Source organism: Mus caroli, chromosome 14 (assembly GCF_900094665.2).
Source record: "Mus caroli chromosome 14, CAROLI_EIJ_v1.1, whole genome shotgun sequence".
Lineage (NCBI taxonomy): Eukaryota > Metazoa > Chordata > Mammalia > Rodentia > Muridae > Mus > Mus caroli.
In genome coordinates this window covers 26,547,141-26,565,259 of record NC_034583.1, presented here as the reverse complement: position 1 = coordinate 26,565,259, position 18,119 = coordinate 26,547,141, and the positions used below count along the sequence as shown (strand labels likewise).

At 39.4% G+C, this 18,119-nt stretch overlaps 1 protein-coding gene across 8 annotated transcripts in view; it reads left to right on the top strand.

Moving 5' to 3' along the window:
* The window catches only part of Shld2 (shieldin complex subunit 2), a 72,950-nt gene extending 55,198 nt beyond the window's left edge, over positions 1–17,752 (top strand). For 7 of the 8 annotated variants that reach the window (XM_029468995.1, XM_029468996.1, XM_021182273.2 and 4 more), the window contains 6 exons: positions 5,243–5,437; positions 5,595–5,729; positions 9,161–9,367; positions 13,075–13,303; positions 15,668–15,783; positions 17,205–17,531. In XM_029468995.1, the coding sequence (XP_029324855.1) occupies positions 5,243–5,437; positions 5,595–5,729; positions 9,161–9,367; positions 13,075–13,303; positions 15,668–15,783; positions 17,205–17,443 (1,121 nt within the window). In that variant the 3' untranslated portion in view covers positions 17,444–17,531. Of the gene's footprint in view, positions 1–5,242; positions 5,438–5,594; positions 5,730–9,160; positions 9,368–13,074; positions 13,304–15,667; positions 15,784–17,204 lie in introns of all 8 variants that reach the window. The other variant, XM_029468998.1, reaches the window with a different exon arrangement.
* Positions 17,753–18,119: the final 367 nt, after the last annotated feature.

Here is an 18,119-nt window from a genome sequence, read left to right as displayed (position 1 = left end):
CTGTATGACATCTGCCCAGGATCTTCTAGCTTTCATAATCTCTGGTGAGAAGTCAGGGGTAATTCTAATAGGTCTGCCTTTATATGTTATTTGACCTTTCCCCTTACTGCTTTTTTTTTTAATTTATTTTTATTTATTTATTTTTTTTAAACAAAATTTTATTGGATATTTTCTTCATTTACATTTTAAATGCTATCCCGAAAGTCCCCTATACCCTCCCCCCGCCCTGCTCCCCAGCCCACTCACTCCTGCTTCCTGGCCCTGGCATTCCCCTGTACTGGGGCATATAATCTTTGCCAGGCCAAGGGCGTCTCCTCCCAATGATAGCCGACTATGCCATCCTCTGCTACATATGCAACTAGAGACATGAGCTCAGGGGGTACTGGTTAGTTCATATTGCTGTTCCTTCTACAGAGTTACAGACCCCTTCAGCTCCTTGGATACTTTCTCTAGCTCCTCCATTGGGGGCCCTGTGTTCCATCCAATAGATGACCCCTTACTGCTTTTAATATTCTTTCTTTGTTTAGTGCATTTGATATTTTGACTATTATGTGATGGGAGGAATTTCTTTTCTGGTCCAGTCTATTTGGAATTCTGTAGATTTCTTGTATATTCATGGGTTCTCTTCTTTAGATTAGGAAAGTTTTCTTCTATAATTTTGTTGAAGATATTTACTGGCCTTTTACATTGGGAATCTTTACTCTCTTCTATACCTATTATCTTTAGGTTGGTCTTCTCATTGTGTCCTGGATTTCAAGCATGTTTTGGGTTAGGAAGCTTTTTGCCTTTTGCATTTTTTTTTTTTTTTTTTTTTACTTTTGTGTCAATTTTTTCAATGTTTGTATCTTCTGCACCTGAGATTCTCTCTTCTATCTCTTGTATTCTGTTGGTGATGCTTGCATCTATGACTCCTGATCTCTTTCCTAGGTTTTCTAACTCCAGGGCTGTCTCCTTTTGTGATTTCTTTATTGTTTCTATTTCCATTTTTAGATCTTGGATGGTTTTGTTTATTTCCTTTGCCTGTTTGATTGTGTTTTCCTGTAATTCTTTAAGGGATTTTTGTGTTTCCTCTTTAACTGCGTCCTCCTGTATTTCTTTAAGGGAGTTATTTATGTCCTTCTAAGTCCTCTATCACCATCATGAGATTTTAGATCTGAATTTTGCTTTTCCGGTGTGATGGTATATCCAGGACTTGCCATGGTGGGAGAATTGGGTTCTGATGATGTCAAGTAACCTTGGTTTCTGTTGCTTTTGTTTTTACACTTGCCTCCGGCCATCTGGTTATTGCTAGTGCTACCTGCCCTCACTATATCTGACTGGAGCCTGTCCTTCCTATGATCCTGGTTTTGTCAGAACTCCTCAGAATCCAGCTGTTTCTGTGATCTTGTGATCCTGTGATCCTGGGCGTGTCAGAGCTCCTGGAGTCAATTTGCCAATGGGACCCTGAGATCCTTGTGTGACCAAGCCCCTGGGATCCTGTTATACTGTGTTCCTGGGATTAGAGCTTCCTCTGGGTGTTGTGGGACTGGCTGCAGAGTTCGGGCCCAAGTCTGCTCAGGGCTCTGTCCCAGACTGAAAGGAACCGGTGCCACCAGTCGGGCGGGGTTCCTGCGTCCCTGGATCCCACTGGTCCCACTGTTCCCAGTTACTCCTGGTGGTAATGGGACAGATGTTGTGTCCTCCTCACCTTTGATACTGTACACAATTTTTCTTTTTCTTTTTCTTTTCTTTCTTTTTTTTTTTTTTTAAGACTTTCATTTTCTATGTATGAATGTTTTGTCTGCACATCACATACATGATCTTCCCATAGAGGCCAGAAAAGGGCATAGGATTCCCTGAAACTGGAGTTAGACTGCTGTGAGCTGCCATGAGGGTGCTAGAATTGAATATGCGTCTGCTGATAAAGCATCCAGTTCTCTTAACCACTAAGCCCTCTCCCCAGCCTGAGCAGGGAAGTTTAAATACCATGCTTTTCCCCCTTAATTGGAAGTATTCTCCTGGCCAGGATTCAGAATCTAGTCCATGACATTTGCGCCGATAGGTGCTACCCAGCTCTCTCCGGTTTATTCCAAGGGGATTCTAGCCAACTGTTTTCTAGGTAGTTCCTTTTCTGTCTCTATTTTCAGGAGTGTTTCTCCCTTTACATGACTGTTCTCCCCCCCCCCCCGCCCCCCTTCTATCCCTCCTAACCATTTATGGTTCTAGGGATAGAGCCCAGTGCCACCCAAGTGCTAGGTAAACAATTTACCAAGAGTCAACTCTGTCCTCAGTTTACATTCCATGCTGAGTGTTTGTTGCCGTCTGTCTCTAGGTCAATCATTAACTCTTTCTGTGTTGAGATTGTGGTGATGTAGTTTTTCTCTGTCTCCTTAGCACCTGGTATAGTGCCTGTCATGTAGCAGACGATCCTCTGATGAGTGAGTAAATACTTAGGTCTTAGTGTAGCAGATGGAGTGGATGCAGATGATCATGTTAATGAGGGGAAGAATAACCAAATTTGGCCATAAGTCTGTCATATATATGAACATATCTTCCTATCCTTCAGAAAAATTTGAATTTGATCAGCAAATTTCACCAATCCATTCTCTTAAACATTTATTTATTTATTTATTTATTTATTTATTTATTTATTTAGTGGGGGTGGGGTGCCTGTGTGGAATTCAGAACTTGTGGGAGTTAGTTCTCTCCCACGAGTTAGAACTCAGCTCACCAGGTTTTCTAGAAAATTCCTTTAGCTGCTGAGTATCTTGTGGGTTCAGTCAATGCTTCTAAATATGTTTATTTTATTGTATATAAAGTTGTAAAGTTTGTCTCAACAATTTAAAACAGGGTCTGGAGAATTGACTCAGTGGCTAAGAGTATATTTTGCACAGAGGTTCTGGGTATGAGTCCCAGCACCTGTTGGTAGCTCACAACCATCTATAAATCCAGTATCTGACACACTCTGTGAGTACCAAGATCACATGTGGTACATAGTAAAACATCATACACATAAAATCATCCAAAAAATTAAAAAAACATTCAAATAGGAGGATAAAATAATTTAAATAGTATTATAACTGAATAATTGAGTGGCTGTTCTTACAATGAAAAAAAATGTTACTATGTAACAGGTGCTAAAGTGAGGATTAGGGGAGGAAGAATCTTGTGTATGTGTGGTTGCTCTGCTGTGTGGAATGTGGTTGAGGAGGAGGAGGAGTGTGACGTCACTCTATAGCACCTGGAAGGGATAAGGAAGCATCCTAACCGTGTGATGGGGGCAGGGCAGGTTCAGGGGAGTCTGGTAGGTGGCTTGTAGGATATTGCAAAAGTGATGTGTTAAGGAACTTGTTGATGAAGAACGTTGTCAGCTTTGCTGGGAAAGATGGGATCAAATTAGACTCTGGAGATTGGGGAGCCCACTTACAAGTGTCAAGAGCATGGAAGAGTAAAAATAATAGAGCTCTGGGCCTAACTGTAGATTGGAAACAGAGTTGGCTTCTTGAAGATGATAGGTTTCTGTTGTATAACACTATCAACCTGTATTTTTTTGGTCTAAACTAAGTCAAGAACAAGCTACATATTGCATAGAAATTAAGTAGTGGTTCATATGTATTAAACATTATGTGGGCTGGAGAGATGGCTCAGAGGTTAAGAGCACTAGCTGCTCTTTCCAGAGGTCCTGAGTTCAATTCCCAGCAACCACATTGTGGCTCACACCATCTGTAATGGGATCTGATGCCTTCTTCTGGTGTGTCTGAGGACAGCTACAATGTATTCATATAAATAAAATAAGTAAGTCTTTAAAAAAAAAAAAGAAAGAAAACATTATGCATGATGTGACATAAGTTTTGAAAAGAGGCTGTTGTCTGCAGAGACTGACTGACTGGAATTTCAAAACTGTGGTGCTGGAAAGATGGCTCAATTGTTATAGGCTAGGCTCACAACCAAAATATAAGAATTTCAGTACTATGAAGATATTGGAACACTGCAAGTCCAGAGGCTAACTACTTATTTAGGGCTAGTTTTAACCCTCTAGAATAGCCTTTCCTTGAACATTTCTGATTCAAAACTAATATTTTTTAATGGATCAATTAAAAAAACCCTTTGGAATCTAATAATTCAATAGACCACTAGCTTTTCTCAATCCTAAAGCTAATCATGTCATCAGATAGCATCCTGGCCTATAGAAAAGCTTTCCCTATCTTGCTGTACCCGCTTTTCCAATGTATCCAGCAATGTATTGCATTTTATTATTTTTTAAAAATTTATCTATGTGTATAGGTGTTTTACATATATTATATATAACATATATAATATTGATTATATAATATAGATTATATATTTACATATATAATATATGCAAAACACCTATACACATAAATAAATTTTAAAAAATAATAAAACTCATATATATATAATAAAATGTATATATGTATGTATATATATATATATATATATATATTTATATATGTATATGTATATGCGCACCACGTGCCTGAGGAGGTCAGAATAAGGCATTGAACCCTCTAGAACTGAATGAAGTTATAGATAGTTGTGAGCCAACATGTGGGTTCTCTAAGTCCTCTACAGAGCAAACAGTGCTCTTAACTACTGAGCCATCGCTCCAGCCCTACAACCAATATGTTTTAAAATTGCCTTGATTTATGAATTTATGACTTTTTTTGTGAAACTATAAAACTTCATGAAACTGCTTCTATGTTGGAACATGGAATTTGGGATCCTAAATCTGTGTTCCTGGATCATCACTCAAAGATGGCCCCATAACTATCTCTTATTCTCTTAAGATGAGAGCTGTTGTTCTAGTCAGTGTTCTATTACTGTGAAGAGACACCATGACCATGGCAACTCTTACAAAATGAAGCATTCGTTTGGGGCTAGCTTAAAGTTCCAAGCCCATTATCCTTAGGTAGGGATCATGGCAGCACACAGGCAGTCAAGGTGCTGGAGAAGGAGTGGAGAGTTCTACACCCAGATCTGCAGTAGCAGGAAGAGAGTGCTATTGGGCCTGATGTGGGCTTTTGAAGCCTCAAAGTCCACCTGAAGTGACACACTTCCTCCAACAAGTACACACCTTCTAATCCTTTTTAAGTAGTGCCACTCCTGATGACTAAGAATTCAAATATATGACTATATGAGCCTATGGGGCATTCTTATTCAAGCCACCACAGCTGTGGCTTTTGCATTTGTGATTACCAACAAAATATGATGTCATCCTTTGTCTATGTTTTTGCTTCCTTAGATTCCAATGTAATTGCCAATGTTATACTTCAGGATTTATTGACATATGTGTCTTCAAAACATTCCTATCTCAAAGATCTGCCTCAGAGGCAGCCTCAGAAAATGAACACTGTGGAGTTTGTGGAGTTGGAGCGGTTGCAGCCTGATGTATTAGTCCATGCAGTACTCAGAGTAGTGGATGTCACTGTATTGACAGGTGAGTATTTTGAGTGCCTCTTTAATTTTAGCTTATAATTACTCATATACAAGACCATCTCGATTATCAGTTGGTTACCATGATGCATTTACCATGAGGTACTGTGGTCTCTCCCAAGCAGAGTAATACCAAGTAGAATGTTCCTTTTCCTTTCTAGAGGCATTATATAGTTATAGAGGACAGAAGCAAAGAAAAGTTGTGTTAACAGTGGAACAGGCTCAAGGTCAACACTATGTGCTTGTATTATGGGGTCCTGGAGCAGCCTGGTATACTCAGCTTCAAAGGAAAAAAGGTAAATACACTGAAAAAAGCATTTAACCTATTTATATTTTGGTAAATGATTAATGTTTATTTGTCTGAGGTACAGAGACTCTGAAGAGATTACAGCATTTGGAATAATAATAATTGAATGGTCCTCTGAAAATTGCTCTTGCCATAATTTTATACTTGCAATTTAGTTATCTAGAAGGCTTTTGTAATTAATATAATTTGTAATTAATGGTGACAAAAGAAAGGCTTGAATGTTTTCATGCTTACTACATGAGGACTTTTTTTTTTTTTTTTTTTTTTTGAGACAGGGTTTCTCTGTGTAGTCCTGGCTGTCCTGGAACTCACTCTGGCCTTGAACTCAGAAATCTGTTGCCTGCTTCTGCTTCCCGAGTGCTGGGATTAAAGACATGCACCACCCCTGCTCAGATATTTTTTTTTTTTTTAAGAATAATTTATCTTAAAATTATTTTAAAATTGCACTCACACGTGCATGGGTGTGTGTGTGTGCGCCTCAGGAGTTCAGAAAAGGGCATCAAATACCCTGGAGCTATAGCTTCCTGATGTGGGTGTTGGAACATTTGGTCTTTTGTAAGAGCAGTACATGCTTTTAACTGCTGAGCCATCTTTCTAGCCCCTCAGAGATGTTCTTTAAAATTTTCATTCTGGAAAGGTATCTGTAGTTTAAGTTTTTTCATTTGGAGTGTCCGTATAAATACATTCCTTTCTGTCAGACGGCAGATGTTATTGGGATATATTGTCTTTTCAAGTCATATTTCCTATTGAATGAATTACTATGTTCTGGATTTTTATTCCAGTTCAGAATATGAGTTCTTAGCCATTATAGGATGGTCGCTTTAAAAATATGGCTCAATAGTATGCATGTTTTTTTAAAAGCACAAGTTAATAATTTATTGTATATTAAATTAAAAGGAGTGTTTTAATAAATTAGTACAGTATCTACCTTCACTACTGTGAAATTCTGATCTTAACAATGAGAGATAGTTTAATTAGTGCTTTTTGAGTTACCTTACTCTGCAAAATAATTTAGACATTGATTAACTGATTCATTATTTCAGACTTGGATGAGTTAATGCTACATTCCAAACTTCTGCCTAAGAGCTTATCTGTAGGTGGGATCTGTCATATTGTCTCTTAATCATTAATAGCCCGTAACTAGGATTTGAGATAAGTCTGACTTTTATGTTACGATTAAATAGTGACAGATGTTTGTCCAGTTGTGAAATTTGGCAAACATGTATTGATGACAGACATTCTGTGTCAGCCGTGATCACGAGTACAGTGGATGCTAAACAAAATGTAGGTCAGAGGTAGACTGGTGCGGTAGCAGAACACACTGCTCTTTTCTTAATATGACTATTTCTTTAGAGTTAAGAATTATGTGGTAATAGAAGAGAATTTATTAATATCTCTAGGTAATCCTATGGCTTCTTAGTTAATATTGAAAATGAACACAGGAATTTTGATATAAATTGTTTTTGCTGAATTTACTAATTAAGCCACATTTATTTATACCTTCATCATTTTAAAGTTTCAACATGTGCTTTAATACTCAAGACAATTCCTTTTCATAGAAAAATTACAGTTTTGAAGGATCATTTAAGTGATGGAGCTTCCAGAAACTCTTAGTCTTCTTTTTTATTCAGTTAGCAGTTCTTGGGGCAGTCTCCATATCAGCTTCTGTAGTAGGCACTGGCTTCCGCATGCTCTTAAGATAGCAAACCTAGCTTCTATGATCAGAAATGATTACCAAGTAGTTATTATTCACTACTAAAGATGATGGAATTGATGCTTTGGAAAAGAATAGGAAGAAATCCCAAATTTCATTCCTTTGAAATATGCCTTGCTAGCAGGTATGCAACAGGCGTTGGTCATGGTTTAGATTTTAATGAAGGCACACTAGTAACAGAAACCATATTTCTTGAGAATGATTGTTTATAATTTCACCACTAGGAGCTAGAGGCACAAGGATTAGGAGTTCAAAGCTATCTCTGGCTACATGGATATTTTGAGGCCAGCCTGAGCTACATGAGACCCTGTTACAAACAAACACAAGAATAATTAGGTGACCATAAAATAATTTATACATAATCAAATGCCATTTTCATGCAGTTACTTTAAAATGCAGTTCACCATTTCAAATGCATAACAAGTTAAGATAAAGTACTCTTATAACATAGCTAATTAAGCAGATAATCCCAATTTATATTTAGATATATATATGGAAATAATTTGGATAATCATATATTATCTAAAGTCAGTTATGTCTACATTTGTAATGGGATAATATCCTAAATCCACAATTCAAATATGGATTTATGTTGATTAAAATTTTTTCTAACATAACTTCCTCAAGTTTGCCATAAGCCATAGTTTACTGATAAAACAGCTTAGCTGTCTTACCTAACTTCCCTAGAACCACAATAACAAACCCGTGTTTAGGCAGAGTAGCACCTATTCTGACAACCTCAGTAAGGACTGCTTTTCAGTTACTGAGACAGGGACTAGCCCAGGCTGGCCTCTGCTCACTAAGTAGTTAGGAATGATCTTGACTTTCTGACCCTCCTGCTGTTACTCTCCAGAGGGTGCATTGCAGGTGTGCACCACCACGCCCAGGTTAGACAGTGCTGCGGTTCAAACTCAGGGTCCCATGCATACTGGGCATCTGCCAACACCCCAGCACCTCTGACTTTTAAGCAATAGCCGTAGAGACTTTCTTGTCAAACAGTCATATTTTTTTCTATATTCAACTTTGAAATTACAGTAAAGCAAAAGGAGATTTCTCAGTTTAACTTTTTTCCAGTAACCAGCTGTAGACTGTTGGTAGAGGACCTGTTTAAGTTCCCAGCACCCACCTAATATCTAATGATGCTGTCTGTGTAGACTAGTTGACTTACTTGTCAATTCTGAACAAAAACAAAACAACAAAAGCTAGTTCTTAATGAGGGAATCAAAACGTTCATTTCAGTGTCCTTTAAAAAAAACTCAACTAGCTAAAAAAATAATAAACTTTATAGCTGTCACGATTAGAATGTGCTGTCCTAAAAGGCAGTTGTTTAGGAGCCCAAGACATCATTAGAAAAGATCACAAAGATGGTACCTAGCTAGGTGTGGTGCCACACATCTGCAGTTCCAGTACTTGGAGGCAGAGGCAGGAGGAATGAGAGTTCAGAGAAGCCTGGACTCTAGAGAGAGACTCTTAGAAATCTTAAAGTCTGTAGCTTTTAAATTCATTTGCTTTAACACATGGTTATATTTTGTCTTTCTTTCCCAAATTCTTCAGTGAAAAAGTTAGGTTTAGTTGACTTAATTAGGTTAGTATATTTAATCTGATTCTGAGTGTAGACCCTTTATTTTTGTGGCTTTTTATTTGTTTTTGTTCAAGATTCTATTTGGGAATTTATTTTGGTGACTTTTTATTTGTTTTTGTTCAAGATTCTATTTGGGAATTTAAGTACCTTTTTGTTCAGCGGAACAGCATACTAGAAAACTTAGAATTACATACAACACTGTGGTCTTCCTGTGAATGCCTATTTGATGATGATACAAGAGCAATTTCATTTAAAACAAAATTTCAAAAAAATACATCCTCCTTTGTCAAGATAACAGACTTAGCGACTCACCTAGAGGATAAATATTCAGGTAAGACCTTTATACATAAAATGTTGCTGGTTTCACTGTAAGCAAAGAGGCTACCACTTGTAAGAATATATGTAATTAAATATGAAAGTGAAATGTAGATCTCTACAAGTAGCTGAACCAGATATTGATTTCTCAGTCTTGTGATCACTTAGTGTTTTTTGTGTATACTGTTTTGCCTTTACATATCATCACAAAGCTTAGCTTATCCTGATATCATCACATAGCTTATCCTGATTTCCAGCTCATGATTGTCTTGCTCGGAGTCACTCCATGGCTAGGATCACAGCTGTATACTGCCGTCTCAGGCTTTGAAGTTTTCACTGTTGAGAGGTTTTAAATAGGAATTCATCGTATTTAAATAAATACAGAGCTATTAAGATTATCTACTTGTTGAATGAATTTTGGTTTCTAGTTTTCAGGAAATTTTTTCATTGAAACTATTGATGTAGCAGGGCTGAAGAGATGGCTCAATGGTTAAGAGCACTGACTGTTCTTCCAGAAGTTCTCAGTTAAGTTCCCAGCAACCGCATGGTGCTCACAACCATCTGTAATGGGATCTGATGCCCTCTTTTGGTGTGTCTGAAGACAGGGACAGTGTACTCGCATACATAAAATAAATAGATCTTAAAAAAATATTGACATAGCAAAAATTATTGATATGAAGTCATTTTTTACTATCTTTTGAATATTTATAGAATAGATAATGCTATTGATTTTATCTGATACTAGCAATTTGTGTCTCTTTTTTTCTATTTTTATTTATTTTATTGACTGCAGTCATCTATTGGTGATTTTTTTTCCTGTTTTCTCCTTTATTTACTTCTGTTCTAATTTGCATTATTTCCTTCTTCTTACCTATTTGGCTTTTGGCTTTCTTATTTAAGATGGAAATTGAGACAATACTCCCAGCCCCTGCCACCAATGTGCCATGAATTTCCTGTGAAGTAAATAAAGTGTCTGGGTTTGCCAGTGCTCTGTGAGTTGTAAAATTTTCTGCTCTGGCTTGTGGTAAAGACACTCTTTCCATCCCTATGGGTCTCTAGGGGTTGTTCTTACTCTGCTTCTATGGTTGGACAGCACGATAGCCAAGTGCTGTCACCCAAGTCAGCTCAGATTCTGGCATACAAAGAATACTCTTACCATTCTGAGATAGTGTCAGGAACCATACGGCGGGGCGGGGGGGNGGGGCGGGGCGTTATATTATGTGGTGGTAGTAGTGATTCTAGACCTTCCTCTGCTTTGGTCAAATGATAGATCAAATCTCAATAGTCATGTTAATTCATACATGTATTGTGTTGGTTAATCCTCATTGTCAGCTTGACTGGATGTAGACTCCCCTTGGTGACATAACCTCTGGATATACCTGTGAGAGCGTTTCCATAGAGGTTTAACTAGGAGGGAGCACACAATCTGAATGTGGGCAACACCATGCATCCTATGGTCTCTGGTCCTAACTAAATAGAAAGGGAAAGGGAGCCAGTGATCTGAGCACCAGCAACCATCTTCCCGAGGATTCGGTGTGTAAACTGCCTCGATCCTATTCTATTCTTCAAACTATGAATCAAAATAAACCCCATGGCCTCCAGTGACAGTGTGGGCCAATCAGATTACCATGTCACCACACCCCGGCCAACCCCCAGTGGGAGCACAGCTTTTAGACTTCCACATGGTCTCCCGTCTCAGCCCAGACATGGCCCTTGGCCTGGGCCAGGACCTCACCATAGCCTTCTCATATCCTCCTGTTCCTCACTGCCAGGGCTATCGAGTCTCCAGTCCCACCTTTCTCCACAGAGTACAAACCCCTCAGCTTCTCATCTCTTCTATCTCTTCATGGAGGACTTCCTCTTTCCCATCTCTCCATCACACATTCTCCCATCGTAGTGGCGCCTGCTGCTGGCATATGGATATCTTTCTTCTGGCTTCCCCATTTGAAACCTAGAATTAGACTTAAAAACAGAAATAAACAATCTCACAGAAGTCAACAAAATAGAACACAGGACCCCAGTTATCAGTGGCAGCAAAGAGACAGTGTCACTAGCTTGGGGATGGAGCCAAGCACTGGGAATATGCTTGGAAATTTTAGGGATGTGCTTTCCATCCGGTACTAAAGCTGTACTGTTGTAGCCAGTCTGTGATAGGTTGCATTCAAAAGGCCCCTAAGCTTACCTCTTTCCACTATCTTATGGTCAACTACAAGGACGGAACTCATAGTTTCTGTCACTGTTTGTTTTAAATAGGAAAATGGAAAGAGAACATGCAGGAACAAATAACTCTTCCTACTCTGCTGCTATTATGATTATTATGATGATGATTATTATTTAAGTTAAATAAGGGCAAGAGAAAGGGGCTATCACACTAGGGAGATTTCCCAAAAGGGTCTGCTTGGTGACAAAAGCTGGAGAAGGGTGGCTCTTGTAAAGAGCTGAAGATACTCAGTCTCTCCTATAAGAAGCATAATTTGAGCGCCTAGAATTCTAGATTGCCCCTGAAACCAAAGTCCATTTTAGAATGGCCTCTTTTGAAAGAAGTATCCAAATATATAAAATGACAGAATTATATGGACAGTCTTCTGAAATAATTGCACTTCTCATTAATTTTGTGTGTTATTGAACATGTCTGTGGAAAAGGGCAGTGTTGTGTCTGCTATAGCTTATTTATGTGACCACTTATTAAATACCCATTCCCACTAAGTCTTGTAGAAATGTGTGCCTGAGTAGAAGAAATGATGAAAGCATCCTAGCCCCAAGACTAAGGCAAATGGAAGACATGAAGGAGAGTCGCCACTGTTTAACTCCTAAAGAGATGGTCAGAAAATAGAACACGGGCTAACATGATGCATCCTGGCCTATTCTTTGTAAGAGGACCATGACAGCTACTCTTGGTTGCTGACTTGCTTGGATTAAAAAGGAGTAGGAAATTAGTGAAGTGCAACTCTGCATGAGTCTGCGGGGTATTTCCAAAGACAATAAACTAAGCGGGGAGGCCTGTTCCAAGTGTGGTGGCAGCTTCGCATAGATTGGGGTCCCAGAGAGTAGAAAAGGGAAGGGAAAACTCCAGCTAGCCCCAGCCTCTCTCTGCCTCCTGGCTGCTGTGATGAAAACTGCCTTGCTGTGCTGTCCTTTCTACCATGGCTACTCTGACACCTCTGAAACCAGGATCCCAAATATATCTCTCTGCTTTTACGTTATGTCAAAATCTTTGTTTTAGTGACAAAAAGCTGGTTAACAAAAGAGCAAAGAATAAATCTGAAGGCTTAAAGAAACCCTTAAATGAGTATGGAGAGGAGAGTCATATTCAGATAGATTCGTAGGCTTTGTTACTATGCAGAAAGGCAAAAGTAAGGTAGGATCAAAGATCATAGTAGATGTTGTAGATACTCAATATATGTTTAGTAGATGAATACATTGTTAGTTAACATGCTTGAGGTTAGAGTTAATGACAAAAGAAACCACACCTGCCACCCTGCTCTTAATTCCTTTTTGAATGGGAACCCAGAACTCACTCAGCTGCAGGCAAGTCCTCCATTATATTCTTTATGGAAGCTGTAAGTAAGGTGAGATCCTGTAGGCAGGGATGAATTCCAAGAACAAGACATTGGTGTAGCTTATAGTGTGACTGTAAATGAACCATATTGCTAGCTGTGTTTTTCAGTTAAAGTTATTGTTGAATCAAATAATTATATTATCTCTCTCTCTTATTTTATGTAGGAGTGGTTCTGATTAAAGCCAAGGTTTCAGAGCTGGTGTTTTCTGCTGCAGCAGCTCAGAAGATAGCTTTGAATGCTCGCAGCACGCTGAAGAGCATCTTCTCCTCTCTTCCCAATATCGTGTATGCTGGCTGTGCACACTGTGGGTCAGAACTAGAGACAGATGAGAACAGGATCTACAGACAGTGTCTGAGCTGCCTGCCGTTTGTTGGGAAAAAAATATTCTATAGGTAAGATGTAAAGTATGATATTTTATTGGTCTGATAGAAACTACCTATTGCATAAAACTGGACATGACTAAGAACATAGATAGCAACCCTTTATAATATAACTAACCAAGAACTTAAGAGGAGAATAAAATTTCCCTGAGTGACAAATAACTATTTATGAAACCAAGAATTGCCCAGTAATGAGTCAGACTATTTTAAAGAATTAACTAGATCTTAATTTCTTTGAACAACCATCCTGAGGACTCTTCACTTGTAACCAACATCTGACAGTTTATCCAGAACTCATTTCCCCATCTTGGTATATAACGACAATGTAAAGGTTAAAGTGTTGTGTGATCTCCCCCGGGTTGTTTGCGGAGGCTGGGAAATGTTTGTTTAGCCTTCAGTGCTTCCGTTTCCACCTTTACTTTAGAAGTGAACGATAAGCTGGTCAGTGTATGTTCCCTGGTGAAAGTGTTAACCAGCTCACTCCGTGAAGAGCACGCTGCTTCCAGATCAGTGTTCAGAGTCTTGAATAATTGGTTTTTAGAATCATAACATTGCAGTCCTTTACAAAGGACTGGAAGTGACTCATGTTTTATGTCCTTTCCTATTATTTATAAATGTTGAAATGTCTCAAAAGGAAGCACATGTGTATTCAGTATTTTTGTTTTATCTATTTATTTTCGTGTTGTTTTAGACAAGGTCTTGTTAGGCAGCCCAGGCCGGTCTCAAACTCATAATCCTACGTCAGCCTCCTAGGTGATGTTCACACGCCTCCACGTCCGTCTGCATTCAGCAGTTCATTTGTTGTGGCACACATACAGACGATGCAGAGAGGCAAGGACAGGAAACCTGTGTCTGTGCAGATACTGCGTTTGTTAGAGATAAGGGAGTGAAGCTGGGCCTGGTGCTGCTCGTGGGCCGCCCCAGTACCAGGAGTCTAAAGTAAGACCTCAAGCTCATGGCCAGCCAGGGAGACATAGCAAGACCTTGTAACTACAACAGAATGAGTAAAAGTAAGCAAATAAAAACAAGGGAATAAAGTTGACCTTTTGTCTTATTCTTCAATCCAGATGATTGAATGTAAGGCCTTATTCTAGGCAAATGCTCTATGTAATTCCTGTTTTACCTTTTATGTTGAGACAAGGTCTCACTGAATTGCCCAGGTTGACCTCCTTGAACTTACTTTGTAGCTCAAGCTGGCCTTAAAGTTTGATCTTCCTGTGTCAGCCTCTCAATGAACCAAAGGCCTGTGCCACCAGGCCTGACCAGAAGTTCACTATGGCTTTGTGGATTGCTGAGGAGATGGAATTAAGGTTCATGGTATACAACAAACATAATTAAATGGACTTGTTAATAGTTAAGGACCTTCAAAATGAAGTATTGATTCATTTTATATAACATATTTAGGGGTGATGGGACAAGGTTTTGCTATGTAGCCCAGGCAGGCCTCAGATACATGCCTTGCAATTTGTAGTTAATTGTACACTATCTTTTAAAAACATTATTGAGCAATAAGTCATGTGCCATCATATTAACTCATACATAGTATGTGCACACATGTCCTCCATACACACACAATAAAATATTTAAGAATTTTAACTAGAGGGCTGGTGAGATGGTGCAGTGGTTAAGAGCACCGACTGCTCTTCCGAAGGTCCTGAGTTCAAATCCCAGAAACCACATGGTGGCTCACAACCATCCATAACAAGATCTGACACCCTCTTCTGGAGTGTCTGAAGACAGCTACAGTGTACTTACATATAATAAAATAAAAAAAAATAAAAAAAAAAATTTTAACTATATAATTCAATGATTATATGTGAATATATATATATTCTAATCTTGGAGTTAGATGTAAAGATCAGTGGTGCAGCATTTGACCAACACACATGAGCTCTTGAATTGGATCCCTAGCACCAAACCAAAAAAAAAATATCCCAACCAGCCAGCCAACTAGTCAACCAACCAACCAACCAACCAACCAGCTAGAACAGTAGCAACAACAAAATAAAACAAAACATGCACACACACACACACACACACACACAAGCAAACAAACCAACAGACAAAACCCCCTTTCCTATCAGGTTCCCAAGTTCCATGGATGGAAGGACCAGATTTTTCTTGTCATGAGTGTACACCAGCATTAGCATATAATAGAGACTCAGTTTGTATTTGTTCAAATAAAGAGTGGAAGAGAGCAAGAGAGAGAATAAGAGCAGTTGAGATACAGACACAGCGGCAGAGGTGGACAGAAAGAGACTGGGGTCTAGGGATAAGAGAACCTGGAGTTATGTGGGTGAAGAGGTGATGTCTGTAGTCACATTTTGTCTTTACTATTTATGAGTCTGATTCTAAGTTTTGTTGTTTATTTTGTAGGCCGGCTTTAATGACCATAGTTGATGGAAGATATAATACTTGTGTCCAAGTTGGGTCAAAGATGATGGAGCAGATTCTTCTCAACATTTCTCCAGATTGCCTCAACAGAGTAATAGGTAAAACAGCAACACCATCCAACAGTTGTTCTATGAAACCATTCACAGGAGCAGTTGGAGCACCCAGAGTACAGTGCTGTACATAAAGCTGTTCCCTGTCAGTATAAAAGTGGAAAGTTGAGTTTGAGTGAGACATAAAAGCTTACATAAGTTAGAAGGTGAGAGCTCATTACATCTGTCTCATACATGAATAAAGGAAGCACCTGATCTCTTTAGCCTAAATTCCTAATTGGTCAGCAAAGATACAGGATTCTAGTCTCACCATAGTTAAAAAGAAACAAAGAAGTGTGTAGCTCCATGCATTGAAACGAATCTATGACTGGATTTTTAAGATCTTCAGCTGTGATGCCAGGGCCAGTCAGGGACAGAAGGAGGCAGGTGTATCCCACCTCTCAGATGGTCAAGCTGCATGTGTGTCCTCGTTAGCCCCAGACTCCTTACGTGGACAAGCTAATCTCGGTCTTTTGTTTGCTTAGTTTCATAATAGTGGGTAGCTTTTTGTGTTAATTAAAAGTTGAGCATCTAATCCAAAAATAGGAAACAATGATGTTTATATTTGAGTCTTATCCCTAAGATACCTTATTTTGTATATACAAATGTTTGGGGTATTTGTTTTTTGTTTATTTTTAAATCTAACATCCCAAAACATTCCATTTGCAAGACCCTCAGCTCAGACATGCTCAGTTTATATATGCACCATTATGATTAAAACTATAAAGCAGTAAGTATGAGGCCCTCTTTAATACGGACATGCAATTTTTTTTTTTTTTTTGGTTTTTTTCGAGACAGGGTTTCTCTGTGTAGCCCTGGCTGTCCTGGCACTCACTTTGTAGACCAGGCTGGCCTCGAACTCAGAAATCGGCCTGCCTCTGCCTCCCGAGTGCTGGGACTAAAGGCGTGCGCCACCACGCCCAGCGGACATGCAATTTTTAAAATTTATTTTTACATTTATTTTATGTGTTTGAGTGTTGAATTGAGTGTAAACAGTCAAACACCAAAAGAGGTTAAAAGAGGGCATTAGATTCCCTAGAACTGGAGTTAGGAATGGCTGTGAGCTGCCATGTGGGTGCAGAGAATTAAATCCAGGTCCTTCAAGAACACATGCTCCTGATTGCTCCCAAGACACGGCCGCCGCCTTTCAGGCGGGAGCAGACCTCAGTTCCTCAGGTATTTAGGAGCTGATGGCTGGGGCTGCTGTCAGTCGGGGTGTTGCTTGTGCTTGCTTTCGTGCTCAGTGGGAAACACACCATCTTCCCAGACTCCCTTCAACAGTTGGACGCTGGAAAGAGAGGGATAGAACAAGAACTGTAAGATGTATGTCTGTGAAGCTTGAGGAACCAAGGGAGACAGGAAACCTTCAGAATGTGTTTCTGTGCAGCTAGTGGGGTCCTGAGTGTCGTGTGTGCTTTGTTCTTCCTCAGTGCCTTCCTCAGAGGTCACCTACGGCATGGTTGCCTCAGACCTGCTCCATTCCTTGTTGGCTGTCAGTGCTGAACCTTGTGTGCTGAAGATCCAGAGCCTTTTCGAGTTGGATGAAAACAGCTACCCACTGCAACAGAATTTTTCCCTACTAGATTTCTGCCCTGACTCACGTAAGCTGTGGAGCCCAGGACTTTCTCTAAGGGCAGAGGGCACAGGAGGCATTCCTGGGAAGGAGTGATGAAACAATCTGTCTTTTGAAGATGTATTTATTTTTATTATATGTATGTAAGTGTTTTGCCTGTGTATGTCTGTGTACCATGTATGTACCTGGCACCCACAGAGGCCAGGAGAGGGTGTTAGATCCCAAGACTAGAGTAATAGATGGTTGTGAGCCGGCGTGTAGATTTTGAGAAAATGCTCTTAACTGCTGAGCCATCCAACCCTATGAGCTATGTTTTGAAATGAAATGACAGGGATTTTGCTTAGAGTTTTTAAAATAGTAATTTATTAGCATAATATAATTGTGCTAAATACATAATTTTTTTAAAAGAAAATTCTGTGAAGCTTTTATTATTTGTTTTTCTGTTGGTATTCTCCCTAGCACTGACTTTCTGCTATAAACTGAATTGCTTTCCTTCATTATAACTGTGTCTACTGGGCTAGGGATGCAGTGCTGCAGTACGGCCTCAGGCGTGGTCATATCCATCCTTGCCCACCACTGATACTTTACTGTTGGGCTCCTGGCCCCTGGTCTGTCCTGTAAGTTGTCAGCACTGTGTGGAGTTTCCTTCTGGGAGACAAGCTTCCTCTTAGGCTAAGAGTAGGGCACTACCTTTTCATCTTTAGCATGAGACTTCAGGAGAGATTCCAATTCCTTGGCACCGATTGTCTCAGTATAGCCAAAGGGAGGGGCA